This window comes from Camelina sativa, chromosome 5 (assembly GCF_030686135.1).
Source record: "Camelina sativa cultivar CO46 ecotype springtype chromosome 5, ASM3068613v1".
NCBI lineage: Eukaryota > Viridiplantae > Streptophyta > Magnoliopsida > Brassicales > Brassicaceae > Camelina > Camelina sativa.
The window spans coordinates 31,300,391-31,327,007 of record NC_141884.1 but is presented as its reverse complement, the minus strand read 5'-3'; the positions used below and the strand labels follow the sequence as shown (position 1 = coordinate 31,327,007).

General features: G+C 36.0%; 5 protein-coding genes and 1 non-coding gene across 6 annotated transcripts; 3 read left to right on the top strand and 3 right to left on the bottom strand.

Moving 5' to 3' along the window:
- Positions 1-8: 8 nt before the first annotated feature.
- LOC104787279 (putative metal-nicotianamine transporter YSL7) lies at positions 9-4,277 on the bottom strand. The gene is made up of 4 exons (XM_010512820.3): positions 3,569-4,277; positions 1,784-2,045; positions 1,366-1,690; positions 9-1,281 (listed from the first exon to the last, which is right to left on the bottom strand). Exons 1-4 carry the CDS (start codon positions 3,954-3,956, stop codon positions 181-183), a joined length of 2,076 nt encoding a protein of 691 aa, XP_010511122.1. The 5' UTR covers positions 3,957-4,277; the 3' UTR covers positions 9-180.
- Positions 4,278-5,949: 1,672 nt separating this feature from the next.
- LOC147944547 (uncharacterized) lies at positions 5,950-6,984 on the top strand. Its single transcript, XM_087450962.1, has one exon. It carries the CDS (start codon positions 6,176-6,178, stop codon positions 6,731-6,733), a length of 558 nt encoding a protein of 185 aa, XP_087307088.1. The 5' UTR covers positions 5,950-6,175; the 3' UTR covers positions 6,734-6,984.
- A 1,448-nt stretch (positions 6,985-8,432) lies between these two features.
- On the bottom strand, positions 8,433-10,499 carry LOC147944546 (uncharacterized). Its single transcript, XM_087450961.1, has 2 exons — positions 9,900-10,499; positions 8,433-9,670 (listed from the first exon to the last, which is right to left on the bottom strand). Exons 1-2 carry the CDS (start codon positions 10,369-10,371, stop codon positions 8,712-8,714), a joined length of 1,431 nt encoding a protein of 476 aa, XP_087307087.1. The 5' UTR covers positions 10,372-10,499; the 3' UTR covers positions 8,433-8,711.
- A 7,476-nt stretch (positions 10,500-17,975) lies between these two features.
- On the top strand, positions 17,976-19,613 carry LOC147944545 (uncharacterized protein At1g65710-like). The gene has a single exon (XM_087450959.1). It carries the CDS (start codon positions 18,079-18,081, stop codon positions 19,477-19,479), a length of 1,401 nt encoding a protein of 466 aa, XP_087307085.1. The 5' UTR covers positions 17,976-18,078; the 3' UTR covers positions 19,480-19,613.
- Positions 19,614-19,923: 310 nt separating this feature from the next.
- Positions 19,924-22,261, top strand: LOC147944544 (sm-like protein LSM8). Its single transcript, XM_087450960.1, has 6 exons — positions 19,924-20,086; positions 20,353-20,415; positions 20,529-20,569; positions 20,659-20,733; positions 21,857-21,909; positions 22,001-22,261. Exons 2-6 carry the CDS (start codon positions 20,379-20,381, stop codon positions 22,089-22,091), a joined length of 297 nt encoding a protein of 98 aa, XP_087307086.1. The 5' UTR covers positions 19,924-20,086; positions 20,353-20,378; the 3' UTR covers positions 22,092-22,261.
- A 3,253-nt stretch (positions 22,262-25,514) lies between these two features.
- LOC147944543 (small nucleolar RNA R71) lies at positions 25,515-25,621 on the bottom strand. The gene has a single exon (XR_015558635.1). It is a non-coding gene; the product is annotated as a small nucleolar RNA R71 (small nucleolar RNA).
- Positions 25,622-26,617: the final 996 nt, after the last annotated feature.

Here is a 26,617-nt window from a genome sequence, read left to right as displayed (position 1 = left end):
AACAGAGAAACCAGAAAAACAAATAATTCAATCATTCTTCTTTTTTTACATTTTTGAGTAGAAGAAATAAAAATAACCACCACCAACGTAAGACAGGAAGCCTATAAAGCCAATTAAAACTAGACAGGAAACGTAAAAAAAAAAACACCAAACTCTAAACCAAATTGAGAAAAAGAGAATTTAAGATGGGCTTAAGAAGGAATCAACCTTCATGTTGGTAGAGCTGGACAAGAACTTCATGCAGATGGGAGGTTTAACACCAGCCAATGCAAGTATAGAGCTTGGTAATGTCCAAATGCCTTCACCGCAGATCAAACCCGAAGCAACAGCGGAAGAGTACGCATCAGCCTTTGGTTTATTCAGCTTCCTCCAGATGAACAATATGAGACTTCCCACACACATGTCGATTGTGAAGTAACCTCCGATGTAGAATGGTATAGCCATAGCCATCGGGAGGGGGATAAATCGAGCCCACTTTGGTCCTACAGCATCCCTTACGCCGTTCACAATCACTGCTGCTGCGAAGAATATGTAGCACAGCATGAGGCAGTGTTTGGGCAAAGCAGAGAACCCTTCGACTCCAAGTATAGACATGTTTCTGTAGACTAGGGCGTAGGGAGCTGGATAGGCGGTCCCGACTTGGCCAAAGTCTGGGAATGCCTTGTAGAATAGCCAGAAGACGCAAGGAGATATCACACAGCCCATTGCGGTTCCAATAGCTTGGCTCAAGAACATTGATCGTGGTGAGGCTAATGTCATGTAACCGGTTTTGAAATCTTGCATAAGATCAGAAGCTGTTGAGACAATGTTCATCATGACACCACAAGCCGCGAGTCCGGCTAAGACGCCTCCATTGGCTGCACCCGCCCAGGCTCCGATGGTGAAAATGGCAAGTTTTCCGTATGTGGAAGCTAAGGACCAGTCAGTGAGTCCACAACCGTAGGCGTTGCAAAAGGCTAAGACAGGGGCGACTATGTACATGGTCAAAATATGGTACCATTTGAGCTGATGGAAGATGTGTGGAACTGTGACGATTGAGACTATAGCCAAGACTAGATAACCGGTTACAGCGAACCATGATGGGATTCTGTCTTTGAGGAAAAGCTCTGTTCTTCTTTTGTCGTCGTAAGAAATTTTTACAATGTTTGGTGATGAACGGTCGTTGACGGGAAGAACATCTTTGTTCTTGAATTGCTTGTATAGACCAAAGATAGTGCGACCTAAGACTTTGATGAAGTTGTAGAGACCATCACCGAGGATCATAGCTATGGCTATAAACACCTGAGAGAATTAAACACAATTCAAGTTTGCCATCTCTTATTGAATGAACTGAAGGGAAAGAGAGGGAGAGACATAATACAATACCTTGTAGCCTTGAAGACCATGGAGACTACTTGGTTTAAGTTCAGCAGAATACCAATTGCCTTTTTGGTTACCAATGAGAGGCCACATAACACCCCATGAGAGGATTGATCCAATGAGAAGAGAAACATTGATTAGGTACGGGCAGATCATTCCGACACCAACATATGTAGCCGAGAAATCAAAGTAGAACTTGTTTTCATAGGCTTTGAGACCAAATGTAGGGAAGTTAGCAAAACCACAGTCGTCACCAGAAGTAAAGAACCATTGAAAGAAACCCCACAAGAAACTGAATGAGAAGAACTTCCCCAATGCTCTGACTTGCTTCCTGTGTTAGATATTGAGAAGAAAGGGATCAATATTTAGAAAATTGAACACTGGATTCAGAGATTCATCTAATGGTATGATGAAAGATTCTTACTTTGCGAGTTTGGCACCTTGAGGTGTGTGGAAACTGTTGATGAGATGTGCAGTGGCAGTACCACTAGGATATGTCAATTTGAAGTCCACAATCATGATCTTTCTTAGGGGAACAACAGAGAAAAGACCAAGAAAGCTAACAACAAAGAGAAACCCAATCATCCAACCCAAATGAGGATTCTTTATGTTCATAGCTGTATTAGCTTCCGCGGATTGTTTTGCAACAACATCACTCATCCCAAACAAGTAACTACCAAACCCACCTGTTCAAAACAACAAACACACAACAGAGAACCAAATGGGTCAGTTACTGAGCCCTGTAACATATCAAACTAGTCATTGTTATCCAACCAATCATTAAGTCAACTAAAGAAGCAACAGAGAACCAAATGGGTCAGTAGCACTGTAACATATCAAAACCATTATTTTGTGATTTGAATCCTTTAATTAAAAAACCAAAAAATCGAAGCATAACGTGTACCACAAACTTAAATTCCACTATTTAATTAGTCGTCTAATCAAAACCTATTTTAATAAGGTGGAATTAAATAAAGGTCATGTGGAAAATTCTAGATTCCCATTTGACACACATGGTATGGTAGGCAAAGCAAGTCAACTCAATATTAAATAATTTGACGTCAGGATCTCCAAATGAACGAATCAAACACGTGAGAGTCAAAAATAGTGGTTTCCTTGAAAATGCTCAATCTCTCCATGCAATAAGTATGTGTACACATTGAGTGGTGATGTCTGTTTCAATCTCGAAAGCAGTTCCAAATATTAAATTCTCACTTAAGTCATTATCAAATTGTTACCAATCCGATCCCATGCAAATAAGAAAATAAGTCAAACAGATAGTGGAATTAGCTATTTATACACTTTTTATAAATCTAATCTATAACGTGAAAATTACAGCTAACTATATACTGTGAATTTTAGTTTACTAAAAATAAAATAAAAAATCAAACTCCCTAATAGAGTGCGCCGTAATCATATGCTAAAACAAGATTTGACTTGACTTAATCAGTATATTTACGCGTCATGTTTCTATCAACTTGTCCCTCATGGCGTGTAACGGTGTAAGATTAGAGATACGTATCTCATTTTATCACAAAAAAAAAGTCATACACATTTTCTCTTGGACTCTTATGTAACGTCACTAATCAACTTTATTTTGACATTTTCCATAATTCCATTCACTACATCTACATCTACTCAGATACTACAAAGAGTTTGCAAATTTAGTTTCATTAGTTGAGAAAAAAAGTTAGTTACATATAAAGTTAAACGCAAAAAAAAAAAAAAAAAAGTGAAACAAATAAATAACAAGTTAGCAAAACATTTAAAACTTTTTTAAAAGAATATTAATTAATGATATTGTAGTATCATTATATGTATTTTTTCTGTAAGTATTTTTATATAAAAATTATCTAAGGATTGTTAATTCCATGCATGTACGTTTAATGATAACAACAGCTGACCTAATCTGAAACTAGAGTTAATCATTACCCTAATTTTTTTAATTATCTTTTAATCACAATCCGTTAAAAAGGATATATAAAATCAAAATCAAATATACGAATTTGAAGTATATCCCTAACATATGAATTTTTTTTACATATATAGAAAACGATAAACTCAAAAAGTAGAATCTGTCCTTTTCCACAGAGATCTCTCACCATAAAAAAAGACGGTGACACCAAACTCCATTGAATCGTTCACATCATCAACAAATTTCTCAATTCTTAAATTTTTTTTTTGGATAATTTTCATGAAAAAGACGTACCGCTAAAAGCGATGCCGGATGAAGCGACGACGCAAGTCTGAATCACGGTGTTCTCTTGCCGTGTGAACGGTTGTTTCAGCACACCGGCTTTGTTGAGAATCTTGGTCCATGTTTTGACGAAGAAGAAACCGAGCAAACCGGCGGAGATGTTAAGCGAAGGGATGATACCAGTCGTTAGGTTGAGTTTCATCACGACGAAAGTGAAGAGAATCGCGAGTATGAAACTAACGATCAGAGCTCTGAAAGTGAGCTGGTGCTGCCACGAAGGAGGAACCTCGTGACTCGCTTCGAAGATTCTCTCGACGGAGACCTCTTCTTCTTCCGTACCACCAGATCCATTGGTGGCGAGATCGTCGTCTTTTTTGGATCGTTGTTTCTCTAACTCCATAGTTTTGTGTTGTTGATGATTGAATGAATCAGATCTGAAGGAAGAGAGGGATTTTTATATAAGAGGGATTGAAGTCGCCGAAGAAAGGGGAATAAAAGCTGGCGATTTTGTGAAAACTGATTCTATTGTGTGTGTGTGTGTGTGTGTGTATGTGTGAGAGAGAGGAAGCGAATCTGTTGTCGTATTCTATATTTAAATGGTCAATGTTTTTTTTTATTAACCTAAATGTACGTAGACTGGTGTGGGTGTGTAGAGAGAGACGGTATAAATTCCTAATTTTGTGGGCATTTCAGAGTTAAAATTGATTTTGGAATTTTAATTATGATATGTTTATGTGTTAAAGGGGCCAATTATGATAGATTTTATATTGAATTAATTTTCTATAATAAAAAAATAATTAAATATGTTTTTAAAATTAAAATAAAAAAAGAATTGAAATATAGATTAAGTATGTTTACTATTTTAATGTTGAGATATTTAATGGAGATTGTAAACTTTTGTTACGAAAAATCTGTTATGTATCATTTATACTAATGTTAACCGTTATGTTAATAACATGTCCCACCATATAACAATAAACCGTCATATTAGTGGCTTAACCCGTGTTTCAAAACCGTTATATTAGTGGTTTTGATTGTGGGTGTTGTGTTTCATTTGTGAAGTTGATATTTATACATGGAAAATGTTTGATGATCAAGGAGTTTACGATCCATAGCAATAAAATAGAGATTATAATGTTTTCCTATTTGAGTTGATAACATTATCACAAAAATAATATTCAGTTTCTTAACGTGATATATACTATATTAAATGTATTTCTTGATGCTAAAGTTAAATATACCCGATTATTGAGTTTCTAAATTTGGGTTTCCATTTTTATGAACTTTATTAACGTTATAATAATTATTACGATTGTAATCATTTGTTACTCAAATTCGGCTGTGTCATTTAAATTTAAGAGATCATACAGTCTCTAAAGATCTATTAAAATAGTTTTAAAGATTTTTATGGGATTAAAAAATTAATGCGTAGAGTTGTTTTTGGAAAATCAAAATGTATAGAATTATAGATATTGTCAAACTATTTATGGCAATAAACATATCAAATTAGATCGATTTAAATAGTTCCATTAATTGAGTTTCTGAAATGTTATTTTAGAAAAATCGTTAGGGGTTAATGTTGTAAATAAAACAAATTAAATAAACAAAACTTAAAGGGCGTAAACCAAAATGTATTTCAAAAATGTTAATATAGATTGTTTTTTGAGGTAGACCAAATATGAAGCTATGATCTCACTTGAACTCTTAGCATCTCTTTTTTATTTGTTCACTTATCTGTTTCCATATTTGCAAAACTATATCCCTTTCTCTTCTTGTCACTTTAACAATTTGCCTATGGGAGATACATAAAAAAAAATTAAGTTTAAAATCAATTGTTATTGAAAGACAAGGTAAAAAAAAACTCAATAAATATTGATCCTTGTTGACAAAAAAAAAAAAAAAATTATCCTTTATATTTTGCCATTTCAATAAACTAAAACTCAAATATTATCAATATTAATAAAATTAAAAATATATATTACAATTAAACAGTTTCACATATTGGTTTGAGTAAATAATTGAGAATTATGATTTAAATTTTACAATTAAATGAAGTTATATGTCAGTTTGGGACCTTTGGGTTATAAAGGAGAAGTATGCTATAGAATTTATATTTAAATAAAATTATATGTCAGTTTAGATTTATAAAAGAAAATTATGGTTTCGATCTTATATCTAGATAGAGAGCATTAGGGTTTAAATTTTAGGAACAATAAATGTAAATATGTGTTGGTTTGGGTTAAACTAAATTAATTTTTTTGTTAATAATTTTTAATATATTTTATTGTATTAATTAAAATTTAAATTGTATTAATTAAATTGTTAAATTTTTAATTTTAATATATTTATTGTATTAATTAAATTGTTAAATTTTTAATTTTAATATATTTTATTGTATTAATTAAATTTGATTGATGCTATAAAATAAAGGAAATAAAACAAAAGGGACCTATATGGTTAAATACAGAAAAGAGGGGTTATTTCATAATACATTAAAAGTAAAAAAAAAATCGTCTATAATCTTCTTCGTTCACCGAATCTTTCTGGGTTAGGTTTGTTTGTTCCTTTGTTTCAAAATCAGAAGAAGAAGAAGAACAAGTCAAAGACGATACCACAACAATGGCGTCCTCCAACCTCCTCCTTGCGATCTTCGTCGCAATTTTGCTCTCGATCACCACCATCTCCGCCGCACGTCCTTGCAAAACCTTCCTCATCTCCTCCTATTCCCTCTCAATAACCCCAGAAAACCCTAACCTCGAATCCGATTTCACCTCGACTCGATTCGTCACCGTCTTCACCATCCGTCGTCTCAATCCTCACCACGTCGTTCCCTTTTTCGTCAATCGCCGTCACGAGACGCCACAGATCCAACGATCGGAGGAAGATCGTTCCCAATTGTCTCTCCCTCTGGGCTCCGATAACATCAATTCGTTCAGAGATCGAACGAGAGACATTCTCAGCGTCGTCGTGGCTCTCTTGTTCGGTGTTGGTTGCGGTGCTTTGACCGCTGCTACTATGTACCTTGTTTGGGCTTTCGTTGTGAACCGTCAGAGCTATGATTTTGAGGAGGAAGAAGATGATTATGAGAATGAGGAATCTGATGCTGCTAGCTTGAAGAAGTTGGGTTATGTTAAGATTCCAGCTCCAGCTCCTGCTCCTGTGAAGGAAGCTGCTTGATTTGAGGTTGTTGTTCTTTATCCATATTACTTGAAAACAAAAAAAAAAAAAAAAAAAGCAGTAGAACAACAAAATTCCTTTTGTGAATTCAGTTTCTGCATATTATCATGATTTACGTTTGTTTGTTGCTTATCCTATGTTGCGTTTACGATTTGTTATCCAATCTAAAACTTAATATACTCTTTAAGTGTTATTGCTTTACGATTTGTAGTGGCTGTTTGTTATATAAAGTGTGATTATGATGTTTCCTATTGGTTTTTGATTCATTATCTTTGACACTGACCAATTTGACTAGTTTAGGAACCAAGGTCGAGAAGTCGGTTTCGTGTTGTCTTTCTGACTTGCTAGATCATAACTTGGTCGCAGGATATGTGTGTATGACCTCGGTTTTTGGTTTCAAGGATTGTAAACTCTTGGTAGTGTTTAGGTTAGGGGCTAATGGTGTGTGTGATCATTAAAGGAATAAAGAACTTAAGTAGGTCGCAGGATATGTTTATGGTTCTCTTGTACTCCAGTCTTATTGTTTAACCGTTTAACAGCTTTGAAGCATTAGTACAATATGGTGGTGCCTAGTTTCTAGTGCTTATTGTCTGTCATCTTTGTGTATGTCTATTGTTTAAAGCTTGGTGTTTTGGATGAGGAGAAACGATTTTAGGTACCTTGTTTTCTATCTGGTCTATAAACTTCTGGTTTCTGGTTTGGCACTAGTATAGCGGTGATTTGCCTGTAATTTTCTTTTGTTTTGCTCTGTTTGTTTTTTCTTACTAACTTTTTATATTACGATTTTGATTTGAGCTTGTTTCGTGTATGTCAAAAGTCAAAGCCCCTATTTTGTATAGATTTTTTGTTCCTTTCTTTTTGGGCATCACAAATGGTGCAAGAACACTTGCTTTCAACCTATACTCTTTTCTTATCTTTTCATTAAAAGCTAGTGACACGATTTGATTACGTGAACAAAGTTTGATTCACTTCTACCTTTCCCCCCAATCTTGGTCCAAGGCAAAATTCGTTTGAATGTGTTGCGGCACTGTACCTAGCTCAAAAAAGATTGACAATGCTTGATACATGCCTCACGGCTTGCCCTCGGGTAACCCTGCTAACACAAACATCTATTAAACTACTTACATCCCTTTTAGAAAACAGAGCATGTAATACTTATAACTTAAAAGGAGTTGGTCTATATATGAATGCAGAAATATGACAAACTGTTTGAGAATAACGCGAAAGCAGAGAGCTTTTTACCTTTAATTGAAAGTTCTTCGAGCTAAAGAATGTCTAGAAGTTGTGTACAGAAGCAAAGGCAACGGTACACCTAGTTGAGAGCTTACATCTTTTTTTTTTTTTTACAGTAGAACTCTTGCTCTTAATGTGAAATTAAGACGATTTCATGGTTCTTTTGAGATGATGGGAATCTTATAAAACGGCCATAGTTTTTTTACTCATTAATTTACTAATAAACTAAGATATACTTGCTCTGGTCAATTGATCAGTGTCAAAGAACCTCTTAGAAGGTAAAACAAGAATGGATATTGATCGAGTTTAATCTGATTATATAGATTTGAAAGTTTATGTCGAGTTAGGTATAAAACAGCTTAGGGCCGACCAAGATCTGTGCAAAGCAACTTGAGCCTGAAGTGTAGTCTCTTAAAGTTGTCCCGGAAAAATCAGATTTTGCATTTAGATGAAAATTAAAACCTGATTTTGTTGCAAACAAACTCTTCATTTCATAAAGTTGGATCTAAGCAAAATAAAATTCTATGCACAACAAATATGTTACGACCCAATTTTGGCAATCCGAGCTGAGGAAACTAAGATGAAAGCGTGAAAAGGAGATGAGTAGACCTATTGAAGTAGAAGCGAAGTGGTTCGTCTTGAGAGAATCGTTGTCGTTGGGTGAAATATGACGTTCCTTATTTGGTTCACTTCTTGATCTCCTCTTACACCTTTTGCATAAGAAGTTGTTTTGCATAGAACTTACTTAATAATGGGGAATTTTGGTTAAAACTTGGTGAGTGTAGTATTGTATGGGAGGTGGGGGCGAGGCGTAGATGTAGACTGGAGTAGGAGGAGATTTTACAGGAGGTGGTGGAGAGTTGTAGTAATATGGTGGTGGTGGAGATTTGACTGGTGGGGGCGGTGAATGGTAGTAGTATGGTGGTGGTGGAGATTTCACAGGAGGAGGTGGAGAATGGTAATAATAAGGTGGAGGAGGAGACTTCAGCGGAGGAGGTGGCGAGTGATAATAATAGGGTGGTGGTGGAGGTGAGTGGTAGTAATACGGTGGACGAGAATGAGTTGGTGGTGGTGGAGACTTGTAGACATATTTGGGAGTATGTGGCGGTGGGGACTTATATACATATATAGGCGTTGGTGGTGGCGGAGACTTATATACATATATAGGCGTTGGTTGTGGCGGAGACTTATATACATATATAGGCGTTGGTGGTGGCGGTGACTTGTAAACATATGTTGGGATTGGTGGTGGCGGAGACTTGTAGACGTAAAGCGGAGTTGGAGGAGGTGGTGACTTGTAAACATAAGTGGGAGTAGGCGGTGGTGGTGATTTGTAGATGTAAGTCGGAGCTGGAGGCGGTGGTGACTTGTAGTAGTAAGGTGGGTGGTAAGGAGCTAGTTTATGACATTCCTCATAAGGCTTCTTAGGTGCATAAGCAAAGGACTTAGCGTAAAGCACAACTTCGTACTTAGTCTTTGATTTCACATGAAGCTTAGCTCCTTTGTTACCCAAACGGTAACTTGTCGGAATATTACACGGTGAGCCCTTCGGTGGCGCGTGAAGTTTGGCCGTGCATACCTTACCGCCGTATTTGCGGTAGTTGTATCCTTCTACGGTGATTGCGTATTTACCGTTGATCTTTGTCTTTCCGAACGCTTTGACCGTTTTGTCTCCTGCTTTACATGTCACCTCCACAACAGCGCCTACGTCGTGACAAAATATAATTACATAATTTTTTCGCAAGTTACTATTTAATATTAATATTAATAACGAATTGTTGTAGTAATCGTTTTCATTTCTCGGCCAACGATATGGTAACCAGGTAACTTATGTATAGTGCAAATATTATATAAACTGTTAGTATTGATTCAGATTGTATTATAATTATATAGACTTGATGTCAAGTAAAAAAATTGATTTGTAAAGTTTTACCTTTGAGATGCTTCTTGTCATGTGACTTTTTAGGGTGAGTCCAGTCGTAGCATCTATAGCAGTAAACTTTACCAACGACTTTGAAAACGAGTGGTTTGGGATGTGGGTGAGATTGGGGATGAGGGTATGATACCGGAGGCGGAGGAGATGTGTAGTAGTAAGGTGGAGAGTAGATTTTTGGTGGTGGTGGAGGTGATTTGTAATAGTATGGTGGTGGTGGAGATTTTACCGGGGGTGGTGGGGAGTTGTAGTAGTAAGGAGGTTGAGGGGATTTCACTGGAGGAGGAGGAGAGTTGTAATAGTACGGTGGAGGTGGAGACTTCACCGGAGGGGGTGGAGATTTGTATACATAAGGTGGTGGAGGAGAACTGTAGTAATAAGGTTCTGTTGCCAATGTCAAACCCACAAATAATGCCATAACAGCAACTACAAAATGAGTCGGGCCGGCATGACTCCATGCCGGAGTTGCCATTGCTTTTACCGAAAAGTCTCACAGGTGACTAATTACTTCTTCAATAGAGAATGTTTTAGAAGATATGGTTTGTGTTTTTGCATGGAAAATGGTCTCTTTATATAATCCAACTGGTTGTCTGAGGTGTGCTTCATTTACTTAGAAAAAACGATTCAAAATTTTATTATTAGCTGGCAATTATCATTTGTTTTTTAAAATGTTATACTTTTATGGAGAACTTGTTTTATAGAGAACTTGTTTGGAAAACTAATCTTCAACCACGCCCAATTGAAAACTCCAAAATTTGATATGATTATTTATACACTTTCATTAAATCCTACTTACTATTTAGTATAATATAGTGATAGTTAGCTTGCTTCTTAATATATGTTAATTAGGCCTAATGTTAATCAATAATCACAATGACGTACACATAGTTTCGGACACGATATAAGTTTAATTTAACGGGATTCAAAAAAGAAAAAGAAATTTAACAGTATATCAGATAGAAACTTCATCATGTTTCGTGAACAAGATCAAAAGAAGAAATCGAGTTAAGTTACAAAATTATCGAATACCTTAAGTAGAAAGGTTAAAAAATAAAGCAATAAGGTCATAAATTACTGAAGTCCAATATGTATGCTAAAAATTATGAAAGCAAATAATGATCACTAGCTAGGCAAGCTTGTCTCTGAAAGATGAAACCGAGTTATACAAAATTAATAATTACATCGATTCGAGCAAAGTACGAAAAATCTGGGGGGATTAAAATTTCATTATGTAAATACAAATAAAGTGAAATTTTAGCCTGTGGGGTGGAACAAAGCGAAATTGCATCTTTTCCTGGTCATTATTTGAGGAAGGTTTTGTTTCAGAAACAGACAAAGATATAAAATAGAGAAATAACCATGCCTTTAATTAAATGATATAACATGCAATTAGTTGTAGTAAATTTGTATAAATAAATAGTTGTACTCCAAATTGTTTTGTTATACAAAACCCATATTTATTTAGTTAGTATAAAACTATAAATTACATTAATCTAGTTGACAAGAAAAAAGCCAAAATCATTATTTCGTGGGTAAAAATGCACTCTTGCCCCCCACCTCTTTCATCATAATTGCCTAACTTGATTTCAAATTTAAATGTGTTTTTTCAAGGCTTTGTACAATCTGGTCACTTGTAGTTGTAGTCTCGAGCCTACCCTTCAACATATATTTTTACCCTCTAATTGTTAGGCCATCCGCAATGGGGAACACGGTGTGTTCTTAGCCCATTAAAATTATAAATATAATGAAAAGTGGCATAAGAACATGTTGTCCAGTTCTTGATGTAGAACTGATCTAGGCTCAGTTCTAAGCTGACGTGACAAGCTGTGATTGGATACAATTTTTTGCAAACAATTTTTCACAAATTAAAAGAGGATTTGATTTAAACTATGTATTAATTAAATAAAATGTTTGTTTGTTTTAATTAAGTAATATGTTTGTTTGTTTTTTTTTTAATCTTTAATATTTTTCTTGTTTCATAAAAATTTGGTATTGTATTTTGAATTTTAGTACAAATTTTATAAGTTTGCAATTTAAATGTTATTTTTACAGTTTTTATAAATGTAATATGTTTAAGAATATTATATTATTAAATCTTATGATCTTAAACATGTTCTCCCAATAATTAACTTTTTAACAATAAATCTTAACTACTGATCTTAGATTATTTTCATAATATTTTTACTCTAAGAACATCCTAAAGTGTTCCCCATTGCGGATGTCCTTACACAGTGAATGTAACGAAGTCAAACAACTCAATCATTTGGCTACGTAACTAAGTACTATTTAAGATCAATCAACAAAACTTCAACTTGAATAGTTTTTCAGAAACCAAATGTTCAAATACGCACTTCGCATATATACTATTTTTTTTAGTTAGGTGTTAACTTTTTAATAAATGGAGTCAAATTACCCAAAGAGTTGGAAAAAGTTTCACCGACATGGTTTAAAACGCGATAAAATAGTGTAACCCAAAATACCAATAAGGTATAACGATAACCACAATGTTTAAATACGAAAATTCAAATCAATGTTTTTTACATGAGCCGGTTACTTTCACATGTTGAGTACCTTTTGTTACAAAGGTAGGAGAAATTGCCTCCGCAAATGTAACATTCATTTTGATTTTGTAATTTTATTGACACTAAAATTATTTTGAAGTACTCGACATGTCATCTGCCCTATAAACTAATTTACTTTTGGATCTATACACTAATACAGATGTTGATTTGATTGGTCCAAATTTATTCCAATGACACGAGAAATTTGTCCAAAATATAATTTTATTATAAAGTAATAAATAAATCTAACACAGTAATAAAATTAATACATCAACGAAGTCTAATTAAGTTCTTCATGTGGCTACAAGAATTAAGTTAAATTAAAAGGAGAATTTGTGAGCTTTTCTCTCTCTTTCACTCTCTCAATTTTTAAGAGAGAAAAGTTTCTTTAAATGAAATATTCGGCTTGTATTGGTTTTCTTAGTTACGGTGGTCGGCTTTTGGCTCTGCCATGCATTGACTTTCTATTCAACGATGTTTGGCTTATGATTCTGACATGTGTTAGCTTTCTATGCAATGATGTCCGGCTTATGGCTTTGAATACGTTGGCTTTTATGTGACCGTGTCCAGTTTGTGTCTGCCTACAATGGCTTCCTCATCGTCGATGGCTTTCATGTGGTCTCTCACCAATCATCTCTCCGGCGAGTTCCCACTACTATTTCTCTGGTTTATGATGTAGATCTAATTTCTTGAAGATCGAAAAATTGCTGATTTAAGACGAAGATGAAAAAGAATTGCTAAAGGTGGAGTCATATTCTCAACAAATTGGAATTTACCTTTTTTTTGGACGTATATCGAAATTTCCTTGTGCAATTTTGGTTGGAATTGAAGTTTTCTGGTGCTACGTTTGTCTGCTGGTGATCAGAGACTCCAACTTCTTCGACTTTCCACATGTCATTCATCATGTTTCTCTCTTGCCAGTTCTTTGTTACAATGCTTACTCTTTAGTCTTTAAGGAAGGATTTATTATTTGGGCATGTGGGCTTTTGTTTTATTTGGCTTTTTTAGGCTTGTTTATTTTGGTTTAATGTTGGCCTCTTATACTTGGTTTGTAATCTTGACCTGTTATATTTGGCTTTGTATTATTAATAAAACACTCTTGGGAAAAAAAAATTAAGTCATCTATTAGAAAAATGACGTCATACACTTGGCCAATATCTTTATTATCTTTCAATATTTTTTCTTAATTTATATAAAAAATCCAGATTCGATTTGTCTCTTAATTTATCTTTCTCGCAACTTTAACTTCATTTAATTTTGCTTACAAAATAATCTCTCGTAGTGCCAGTGTTGGAACTCTTCGATTTCCATGTGTTTGGATGTATATTATCCGAAATATCCTGGATCAATATTTTTGAATGATTGGTGTTAGAGTTCTATCTGACTTATGTATCATACCTAAAATAAGAATGTTAAGGTAGCCATTTACAAATTTATACTTGTCCTTTCTTTATGGTATTTACTATTTATATCTTGAGGTTTTTATGCATTTTTAAACCATCAATATTTTAGTAATTGTTGTCTTTGTAAATGATACTAGTATTAAATGATAAGACTCAAATTTGGTTTGATTTATTGTAGGATTTAGGAAATATGGAAATATCTCATATCCAACCAATATTTTTTAAGAAGTTGGTTCCATTTTTTTTTTAACTTTGCTAAGTTAAATACATTTACATATATACAATTTATATTTTTTTTGCTTCCATCAATAAAAATCCAAAATTTTTTTTACTCAAATAGTACTTATATTGATTTAAACTTGGTCAATACAAATTTGTTCTTGTAGCCATTTTGGCATCATTATAGAATCAGCATAAAACACTCTATCAATACAGCCAAATTGTGCTAACAAATGAACTACTTTATTACATTCTCTTCTTGTAAAAATAAACTTTACAGAAAGAAATTTTGTAGCCCAATACTATATATCTTGAAGAAGATTTATTAGAGTTCTATTTCGTGATCGCCCATATGCCAAGTTAATGAGAACTTCACAGTCACCTTCAAACACAGCTGATGTATAACCTCGAATCCAAGTTTTTTGAAGAGTAACAACCAATGATTTTGCTTCTGCTTCCAATGGCGAAGACGTATAGGTAAATTTTGTTGATGCCCAAGCTAATGGTGAACCAAAACAGTCACGGATTATCCAACCTTCAGTTGCTTCATGGTGTAAATTGCTGAAGCCTGCATCAAAATTACATTCACAATTTGGGTAGATGGAGCTCCATCCGTATGCCTCAGATCTTGTTCGTTGAGGTTGTAGATTATCAGTTTTCTGTATAATATCAAACCATTCTTTTGTTTCATCGTTGGACTGTAAAACTGTCTTAGAAGCACTTTCTCTGAAACTAATAAACACGAAATTGTTTTGTGCCTTCCAAATACGCAAAAGTAGTCAAAAAAGTAACATTGTTTCATTGTCTATGTTTGCAGTGTTGACTGTAGATGTGATGATATTTGAAATATTCTCCTCAGGATCATTACACTACAACAAATATGCACATTGATAGCAGACGGATATAGCTCATTTTCCGTCACTGCTATGAAAAATGAGATTTTTTTTCGGTTACTTTTTAATAGCATCTTATTAACGCTATGATAGGAAAATTATGTAGCGGGAAACAAAAGTGACTTTTGTCCGCCAATACTTAGTGAAATTATTCACTTAATCGCCAAATAAAAAAAAAAAACCAAAAACTCGACACACTCTCTCTCTCTCTCGTTACAACCTAAGCTCGCTACACTCGATTTATTCTTCTAAATTCTCTTTGTGTGTTCAATTTCTTATTTTAAATCTCTATCAAATCTTCAATTTTATCGCCGTTTGTGAAAAGCCCCAATTTCGCCGTTTTTGAGAAGCCCTAAATCTCCATATCCATCGCAATTGAGAGCTCGAATCCGTTTTTGAGGCATGTCTTTCTTCTTCCTCCTAATTTCGTTATTTGTTTCGATTATTTGTGATTTCAAACAGCTTATGTGTGATTTCGATAAGTTTAGGTCAGATTTATCTAGTTTAGTTATCTGTTTTGTTAGGGTTCGATTTATCTAGATTTATTTCGTTATCTGTTTTGTTAGGGTTCGATTATTTACAGATTTTGAGAATGTGGAGTTTCGAATCCATCTGTTTTGTTAGGGTTCAATTATTTACAGATTTGACTCAAACTTAGCTTTTGGATTTGAGTATTTGCGCCTTCATAAACTTTTTGTATCCTTCATAAACTTTTTGTATCCTTCATAAACTGAACGATTATTTTTTTTTTCCCAAGTGTTGGTGATTGAAATGTTGGGGAACTGAAGCTTCTCATTTCTCTGTACTCACACAACAGGTTAGTATCACTCAACCAAAATAAGGTGATTGCTATGTTTTGTCCTTTGAGTCTGATTCGTATAAATAGTGATTAGATTAGTGAGATTTTACACAGTTAGATATTGGTTTAAGAGCATCTGTATGTGTCTGAAGTAGTGCAGTATTGTCTGAATTGTTGCTTAATGTGAGCTATGTATAATATGTATCTCTATTTTATCTATAAAGGTTAAAATTTATGTTATAACATATAATGTTGGACAAGGCATGGGTGCATCTATGCAGGTAAGGAATTATATTTCATAATTAGGTTTCATTTTGGGTTTGGATACTTTAAGATGTTCTTTTAGTTATTATTTTTTTCTTTACTTATCCATTGAAGAGCTGATCTTGGTTATAAAAGTGGAGCTTGGAAATTTGTAAGGGATGTGTCTGCGGCTTTAGGTGACATAGAAATGATAATATGTCCTTGTAAAGAATAGGGTTGTTTTTGTTAATTATATGATGACTGATGGTTTATATTGTAAACATGGCAGTGCATTAATAAAGTTATTTCCAAGGAGAATAAGAAGTGCAAGTTGATGGATTTAACTGGAAAGAATAGGGTTGTGGCTGAAGGACGATGGGGAACAAATGATCCAGAACATAAGGTTCACTTTACTCGCTTGGGTTCTAATGCAGTTAAAGTGTGGATAGATGTTGTGAAGGTGAAAAATATAAAAGTTTGGAGGCCATCCGATGAAATAGAGATTATTGAAGATGCACTTAGCTCCTGCATTGCTTGGCCAGAGAACAAGGTCATTATGTCTTAAACTGATGGTTTTATTGTGTAATGTTTAAGTACTTGAGATTGATTGTTTATTTTGGATGTTCTTGAGACTTTGATGGTAAACTGATGTTCTTGAGACTTTTGTTATGTATTTTGGATCTGAGACGTTTAATCAATGGTCAATGTATGAGATTTTATAAAACAGGTTATGTGTGCTATAATCACATATCAGAAAATGCTATAAAAGTACAGGTAAACGTTATGATAAAAGAATATACCATAGCACAGTAAACAAGATAAAACAGCATTTCGCAACAGCTATATTAGATATGTATAACATAGCACGAAAAATTAAATATTGTATAAATTTTTGCAAAATTATAATCTTGATAATACAGCAGTTTATTAGAGCTATGTTATAAAACTATAACATAGCACGAAAAAACAAATGTTGTATAAATTTTTTCAAAATTATGATCTTGATAATATAGCAATTTCTTAAAGCTATGTTATAAAAATATAACATAGCATACGTAATTAGTGCTATTGTATATGGGGTACATATAATAACAGTGCCCTAAAACAGCGCTCATGAAAACGCTATCAAAGGCCTATGATAGCGTTTTTCTCTGGTTAACAATGTGCATATTTGTTGTAGTGTTATGATTTATTGTTTCATCTGTTTGTCGACATCGGGGCAAATAACATCTAATTGCATATCCCCTGATCTTAATCTTGTTATAGTGGGTAGAGCTCGAGAAATAGTACGCCAAAGAAAATGTTTTATCTTTGGTATAACTTTTAAATTCCAAATTTTATTTTTGAGCTCAATCTATCCATAAGGTTTATTAGGACAAATGTCACATGAGAGTGGATCACGTGTTAACAGCCAGTAGCCCGACTTGACAGTGTAGTCTCCATAAGTGCTATAATTCCAGATAAGTTTATTTGATTGTTCTTCCTTAGCAAGATAGATATGTTGAATCTGTTCAAGATCTTTTTGCAGCAAAAAAATCCGAGTTATGTTTTCAGTGACATTACGTATAATAATTGTGAACAAAAATGCTTTTGGGTAACCAACCTGACAAAACCGTCAAACATGCAAAATAGCCGTTGGAACTCTAAACCTTATATAAAAAACTGAAGAAACCCCAAATTGCTTCGAAAAAAAGGAGAGAAGGCTCAGATAATAATATAATACGACATTGACTGCAGTGTACAACGGCTTCAAAATGACTCTCTCACTGTTCTGTCCTTGTTAAAATTGAATAATTTCAGTTTGATCCCAATCTTCTTAATAAGTTACAATCTCACGCCCACATTGAGAAAATAAAGGGGCTAATTCGAATATTCTCTGAAATAAAAGGATCTGTCTCTGTCACAAATCGCATTACCAAATTTAATAATATTCTCAGAATTTGAAGTTTTAAAATTTTCTTTCGTCTTTTTACACAAAGACATTCCCCTAAAATCTCTCTTGATCTTGACTCACTTCTACTTCAAACTTCTCTGTTCTTTCCAAACTCTTTGAGAGCACAAATGGGTTGCTGTCTTAGCAAAAAACCTTCTCCTTCCTCTAATGTCACCTCCTCTACTATTATTAGATCCCCAGATCCCATCAAACCCAAGATTGAGCCAATAGAAGAAACAAAACCCAAATCTCAGAAACTGAATCAAGAAGAAGAAGAAGAAGAAGAAGTTCCAAAAAAAGAAGCTTTGGTGATAAAACACAGAAGAAGCCATGAAGAGAGATCCAAGAAGACAGATTCAGATAAAGACTCTCAAGTTTCGTCTCCTGTAGCTGCTGAGAAACAGAAACCGAACTCTACAACACCTGTCGTGAGGATCTCGAGCTGTACTAAAGAAGAAGTCGATGCTATATTAATACAATGTGGGAAGCTGAGTAGAAGCAACTCTGCTGCTAAAACAAGAAGAAACTCTGGTTCAAAGAGAAGTTTTGATTTTGACCAAAACGGCGGCGATGCTGCGGCGGAGGAGGTGGTAGAGGCTGAGATGCAGACTCACCGGAATCGTCACCGTGGAGTTGAGAGAGTGAACGGTTCGCCACGGGAACGGAGAAGACGAACTCCAAGTAGAGAAAGGGATGATTCTAAGAGTTATCGATCCGGAAGCAGAGAAAGAGGAAACAACGGCGGTGGTAGCAGGCGAGTGAGTAGATCTCCGGCGAAACGATCGGAGTTTCCAAATGTTAACAACAATAGACCGGGAAAGTTTGTTACGATTCCGGCGACTGATAAGAGCAACAACGTAGAGCCGTCGGTTAAACGGGTAACGGTTAAGAGAAACATCGGAGACGCTTGTAGAATCGCAGCGTCTCCGAGATCAAAGTCTCCGGCAAGAACGGGTCCCTCGCTGAGCCGGAGCAATTCAAGAAAGGCGGAACAATCGCCGTATAGACGAAATCCATTAGGAGAGATTGATCAAAACTCATCAAGAATCGGATCTTGTAACAACACCAAGAAGACGGTAGAGTCTCTGAAACCTAATCCAAGAACTAGTAGAGCTGCAAGCCCGAGTAGTCGTGCCGCTGTTGTAGAAGTAGCGATAGCGAAACCTCCTCAAGTTGTGTTAAACAGAAGCAGATCGTTGAGGAAATCTCGAGATTTCGATTTGGTATCGAACGAAGATAACAATTACACAGCATTGTTGTTGAAAGATATTCAGAATTTTCATGGGAAGAGTGTTGTTGAAGACAACTCGGTTTCGTTGTTGCCGTTATGTGTTACTAAAGCTTGTTCCATTGTTGAAGCAGTGGCTGATCTTAACTCTATGGCTAACAGCAACTCTGATTCGAGCCGGTTTAGATTCACATCGACGGCTAAGAAAGCGGATTTGATGGAACCGAGTTTTGACAAGTATGTGACTGTGAAGAGAGGCGGTTCGTTGGAGGAATCATCAGGCAGCAACAATGTTACATGACTCTTCTTTAGGCAATAATGACACAAACTCGTGTTGTTGTGGTTTTATGTTTAATTAGGAGACATTGTTGTTTATTTGGTTTATTGTGTATTCACTTTGCTCATTTCAATGAATTTTTTTTTTTTTTTTTTTTTCTCTTCTTGTTATGGCAATTTTAGAGAGGTTAATGGTTAAATGGTCCGGTTCGGGTCAGAAATTTTGGTTTGGAAAAAAACTTGATGAGTTAAACCAAATAATTTTTGGTTTAGTTTGAATCCACTTCTCAATTTAATCTTCTCTTCTTCAGGTTATGACAATTTTGTGGAGTAACTAATAATAACTAATAACTAATAACATAATTTTTGAGTGGGTTGAACCGGTTTGGTTCGGGTCGAGACTCTCTGAATTTCGGTGTAGGAAAAAATTGTCGAATTAAACCGGATAAAATGTTGGTTCGGTTAGATTGTTGGTTTGAGCAATTTCTTAAACCTATACATCTAATTCGAAGGCAAACAAACACACAGCCGAGCCCGAGGAGTTCTCTGAAAGCAGTGCGAAGGTTTTTTTAGGGCTTTACGAATCAGAAAGCTCTGCTAAGCAACTGCGTTTTGATTCGGAAGCAGTAAAGGTTAGAGCTTTCTTCTATCTATCGTCTTCCTCATTTTTGAATACCTTGAAACCCTTCGATGTAATAATTCCCAGGAACCGGAACCAATTTTACATTTGGTTATTCTCTGATTTGGGTCGAATTACGCTGGGTTGATCTCTTGTTTCTCTTAATTCTGGGTTCATGTCAAACTTGGTGATAGAATCTATATGACTCTGTTTGTTATCTATAATGCCCACCACCTGTTCGATGAAATTCCTAGTCTAATATTTTAGAAACCCTTTCAGGTCATATTGTTCTCTGGACTCTTAGTATGGCGACAGCCACTGGTCTCGAGTCTCTTGTTGATCGTAAGTTGCCTTTTTTATCTTTTTTCTTCCAGTAAGCAACATTCTAGATTGATGTAGTGATGCGTTATCGCATGAATTGTACAAAAGTATTTATCTTTTGGTTGGTGTTGCAGAGATGATTTCGGTGATTACAAATGATGGACGCAACATTGTGGTATGTTTATTTTCTCTACTTGTGTGTTATATGCTTTGTCACTCGAAATATATAAGCAAAGAGAGCAATGCGGATGTTTTAATTTTCAGGGAGTTCTTAAAGGTTTCGACCAAGCTACAAATATAATCCTTGATGAATCTCATGAACGTGTGTTTTCCACAAAGGTTAGGCTTCTGATTTCTGTTTTAAAAGTACCAAATTGAATGGCTGCAAATACTAGTTTCTGCAAGTATTGGCCAGTTTTTTTTTTTTTTATTATGACATTGTTCACCCCAATGTTTAATGGCTTGGATCTTTGAGTCGCTACATCTAATCTTACCGTGGAGTCATTTTCATGAGGTTTCTATTGATGTTGCAGAGCTCTTGATATCTCCATATTGTGTCTGTAGTGATCGTATTAGAATTAGAACAAGCGAGATGCAAGCTCACTAGGATGCTAATTTAACTTGTGTTCATTGTCAGAGCAATTTTCTTTGTCTGGACGTTTAATTGGTTGTACGTCCTTGCTAATAATGTACATTGAGTCATTGCTTGGTTTATTTTGTGTTGTGCCATCTATTGAGGAACAAACATACTCTTAACATTTAAGATTGGCTGGTCACTATAGTACTTTGAGTAGTGAGACGTGAGAGTGGATAAATAAATAATTGGCCTCTGAATGAAAGAATTTATATCAGATACCGTGGATATATTTACTACATGGTGCATACACTGAAATATATTTCGTACTATTAATTCATCAAATGTTATATGATTGAAATGAAGAAAATTGTGATTGCATTTAACTAAAGCTTTAGATACTTCTATGTGAGTCAAATCTTTACTGGCAGTGTGTAATTATGCATTACTTACTTTTGTTTACATAAAGATGCTTAAAGGTACAATTCCTTTCTGTTTTCTTGTGTGCACAAGAGTGTGTCCATGTCAATACTCGATTAGGCCAATGTTATTGGAAGGGATTAGTATTCGTCAGGGCCCATCCATGGATCTTTTTGGCTTTGGATATAGAGATGCTTCTGTTAAAATGATGGATACTTGGAGAAAACTCTTTTGGTTATACCTTATATGTTGTTTGTGTCTAAAACATGTTGCATCTTTAGTTTCTTATTATTGACTTCCATTAGTGTCTGGTGGATTCAAAATATGAACAAAGTCGCTTTTAAACCACCCTTAAGTTTTCCACTTAGCATCGAGACCTCTTACTATTTTTTTCACACACACTCTCTCTGTCTTCATCCGGGTAAGATCTTTTGATGTGTTAGTGGTTTACTTGTCTTGATATTTCAGGAAGGGGTACAACAGCATGTGTTGGGTTTGTACATTATCAGAGGCGACAACATGTAAATCTCATCCTCGTATTTTTCTTTTTCTTTCTTGGCCAAGCATAGGAAATAGTCTAACACTGCAACTGTTTTTATTTTATTTTATCAGAGGTGTTATTGGGGAGCTGGACGAGGAGCTTGATGCAAGTCTGGACTTATCAAAACTGAGAGCTCATCCTTTGAAACCCGTCGTGCATTGATTGAAAATAGTTATGGCGTGAAAGCCTAAGATTTGATTGTAAACAATTTGGATAGTTTATTTTCATGTCATGTCTGGGGAGTTGTCTGTTTTGTGTATCCTAAGGACAAAGGCTATATGATATTTCTATGTCTAACGTTTCCGCCTGAAGGATTCTTGTTTTCTTCAAAATTTCTATTTAGTAAGTGAAACGAGATGCTATCTGAGTGAAGGTCGAAGTAAAGTTGTAAGCTGAAACTAAAATTAGATCGTAAACAAACACGTTATATGATGGTTACTCATCCGGTAAAATCATGTGAAGCACACATGACATATCCCACTCGTCGTCCCATCATGAAACTGAAGAACACATCGCACACCACTAGTGTACTTGGAAGGATCCATCTATTAAACAAGTGAATATTGCGCAATGGGATACAATGAATAACCAAACAAGGCTCCTCTAGACTAATGTCTCATGTAAGATAAATATAGTAAGGTTGTATATATGTGGCACCAAGATAAGTTATAATATAGTCAACTGTCACGTTTTTGTAGTGTAGCTAGCTCTTAGAAGCTTGTGATTCCAAACTTTTAAACCGAGGTTAAACATCCAACGTACAACCTTTCAAATACGCAGAAAGGACCAATTGAAAATCGGAAAAATGTCATTTAAATCTAGAACTTTCAAATTTTAGTCATTTAAACTAGGAACTTTGTTGTAGGCCATATAAAATATCAGCTTTCATTGATTAACTCTAATGCCAAGCCAAAAAGACATGACGTTAAATCTGATAACCAAGCAACTAACAACATTATTCTGCCTTTAACCATCTCCGTTAGTGACAAAACGACATCGATTTGAAGAAAATATTATTTCGATAAAATGCCATTTAAACTATGAACTTTTAAAATGAAGCCATTTAAACCATGAACTTTTAAATCTATATCATTCAAACTATGAACATTGTAGGCTATTTTTATATCAACTTTCATTGAATGAAATTTTTAAACATCACGTTTCGTTGACCAAACTAAACTCGACATGACATTAATTATGCTAACAAAACAAGTGTGATATGTCTATATTTTGCATCTCCTTAGCCTGTATTTGTCATGCATTTAGCTAGGAAAACTAGTCGTTTTGCATCATTTTAGAACCTCTTTTATACACTTTGCATTTTTAGGAAGTTTTTGCATCATGTTTGCATACATTGTGCATTTCGGAGTATTTCAGGTGTCTAGGAGACGTCGGAAATGCAGACGATCGAGCCACGCAATCGAGCCACTCTCAGCTGCACCAATCGAGCCACTCTCAGCTGCACCAATCGAGCCACTCTCAACCTCCGCAATCGAGCCACTCTCAACTTCCGCAATCGAGCCATCACTCGAGCCACCGGTCGGGGGATTCAGCTTTTGACGTCTTCATCAAAGTTGTAGATAATTGAGTCATCTTTCAAATGCCGTTTATTTTAAGTCAATCTGAGGCGTGGTTCAAAAGTTATCACCGTTTTAGTGGATACATATACACCCAGCTCGAGTCGCATCACCTCCACTCGACCCAGCTCGAGTCGTATCACCTCCACTCGACCCACCTCGAGTAATATGACCTCGACTCGATATGTTCCACTCGACCGCACTCCAGGGAGAGACGACACTCCGACTCAATGCACATGTCAGGAAGACGTTCTGTCTTACACGCTTCAGGAGATTCCCAAACCGACGCTTCACCTTGTCGTTTTAAGTTTTAGGGATTCACATGTTTTTACTATATATACATTTTTGTTAAGTCTTGGTTGGAACATCTTAGTTTTATCTCGTTTTCTTTTGTAAGGTTTACCTAGCCACCACAAACGTACTCCGATCTTGTAATCCAGATAGCTTTGATTTAATTGAGTTTTTGCATTGGATTTCTTCTACAAAGTTGTTCTTCTCATTTCTATCTATCTACTATGCCTTGTTCAATATTTTCTGGATTTGTATCTTTGGTGATGATTTCCGGATCTGAGTAGTGTGTTAGTTCTTGAGGATATGATAGATTAGGTGTAAGGTCTTAGGATGTAGAGTGTTTAAGCTTTGATTGCATGATTCCCTTCTGGACTAGAGTAAGAAATACTAGTTTCTTTCTGATCAATTGGGACTAGGTTTGAGACATTTCCACACCCAAAAGGTGTTTGATGAAATGTCTGACTAACTAGTGCCAGAGACTTACGTTCCTAGCCTAAGAGATTAGTTGTCTAGGATGTTTGTTGACATGAATGAACTTGTTTGTAATGCCTGCTCGACCATGTTCCTCTAGCGAGAGCTAGGTATGGAAGTGGTTGAGTCTGAGTAGCTTTTGCCAAGTGATTAGATTAGCTAGGTTGTGATGTTCATTGTTTAGGGATAGTTTGCTTGTGGTATGTTAAACACTCTGTAGACTAGGATACTCCACCGACATCAATTACTCCCATCCTTAGGACTTTTATCTTTTTGATTGATATTACATTCCTGAGACTGTTTCATTTGTTCATTGCTTAGAATCGTTTTCGGTTTCGCTTATTCTTGCTTGCTTCTTGTCATACATTTTCGTTTATGTTTCTGTGACTCATTTCCGTTTTGTATTTTGACCATTCTAGGATTGTTAGAAAAACACTCTTTTTGAATTGGCTTAACTTGTGACTTCTTGATTGCATCTTGAGTGATAGTAAAGATTCCCAATTGGATTGACACCTTAAGTATTACAACTGCATACGGTTAATTGAGACCTACTAGGAGACACAAAAATCCTAGTATCAATTTGGCGCCATTGCCATTTGGGAATTGTTTTGCTACATTTAAAATTTCAAGTTTTGCAAGATTAAGTTCTATTACACTTATCATTCTGGGTACTGACTTGTTTTGGTTGTCTGCTTGTTTGTCTTGCACCTCAGGTACCTGTTGATTGTAACCTTGCATGCACACCAGATCAAGAGGGCATCAGAATCTCCTTCCTATTATCAACAAAATCAACCGGTTGCAACGCCCACGACAAACTCGTACTTCCAACGATCATCCCGTACCAGTCACTATGGAACAACAGAATGAACCACATCCGGGACCGCGAAACATTGGTGATGGGGATGCACCGAACACTCACACTCAGCGTGCTGGAATCGTCCCTCCCGCCGTGCAGAGAAACAACTTCGAAATCAAAAGTGGTCTGATCTCCATGATCCAAGGCAACAAGTTCCATGGGTTGCCTATGGAGGATCCACTCGACCACTTGGACGAGTTCAACCGTCTGTGCAGTCTCACCAAGATCAACGACGTGAGTGAGGATGGTTACAAGTTGCGCCTCTTCCCATTCTCCTTGGGAGACAAGGCTCATCAATGAGAGAAAAACCTTCCCATGGGATCAATCACCACCTTGGATGGTTGCAAGAAAGCATTCTTGGCCAAGTTTTTCTCCAACTCCAGAACAGCACGTCTCAGGAATGAGATTTCCAGCTTCACTCAGAAGAGCTCAGAATCATTCTGTGAAGCATGGGAGCGTTTCAAGGGTTACCATAGCCAGTGTCCACACCATGGTTTCAGCAAGGAGTCACTGCTGAGCACTCTCTACCGTGGTGTACTACCAAAGATACGTATGCTGCTTGACACTGCTTCGAACGGTAATTTATTGAACAAAGACGTTGAGGAAGGATGGCAACTGGTTGAGAATCTCGCTCAGTCTGACGGCAACTACAATGAGGACTATGACCGCACAGTTCGCGGCGACGCTGGGTCTGAGGAGAAGTACAAGAAAGACCTCAAGAATGTCAATGAGAAGCTTGACCGTATCTTGCTAAGCCAGCAGAGGAGCGTCCACTTTGTATCTGAGGATGACCCTTTCCAAGTTCCAGATGGGGAGGGTGAGCAGACTGAGGAGATCAGCTATGTCCAGAATGAGGGTGGATACAACAAAGGTTACAACCCCTACAAGACGAACCCCAATTTGTCTTACCAAAGTAACAACGTTGCTAATCCACAAGATTAGGTGTACCCGCTTCAAAAACAACAACAAGGTCAACAAAAACCTTTTGTGCCTTACAATCCGGGATTCACACCAAAACAACAATTCCAGCAGGGTTACCAAGCTCCCTCAGGACCACCGCCAGGATTCCGCCCTCAACCAGTTCAGCCTACCCCAGCCCCAGTTCAAGAAATGAAGCACATGCTGCAGCAACCTTTTCAAGGTCAAGCTAGTGGTTCTCTAGGTACTGCTAAGAAGTTTGCTGAACTCAGTCAGCGGATGGAATGTTCTTACAATGATCTGAATGTCAAGTTTGAAGCTCTTAACTCCAAGACAAAGTATATGGAAGGCAAGACTGTTTCTACTTCTACCCCAACAACTGGCAACTACCTGGAAAAGCAGTTCAAAACCCCAAGGACTATGCTACTATGCATGCTATCACCACCCAAGCTGTAGATGTACGGCTCACTGAGGACACTGAGAGTTTAGATGGGGAGGAATTTCTTCAATATGAAGTTCAGATAAAGGATCCTGTCGAGGTGCTCAAGGATCCAATTAAGTCAGCCAAGCAATCT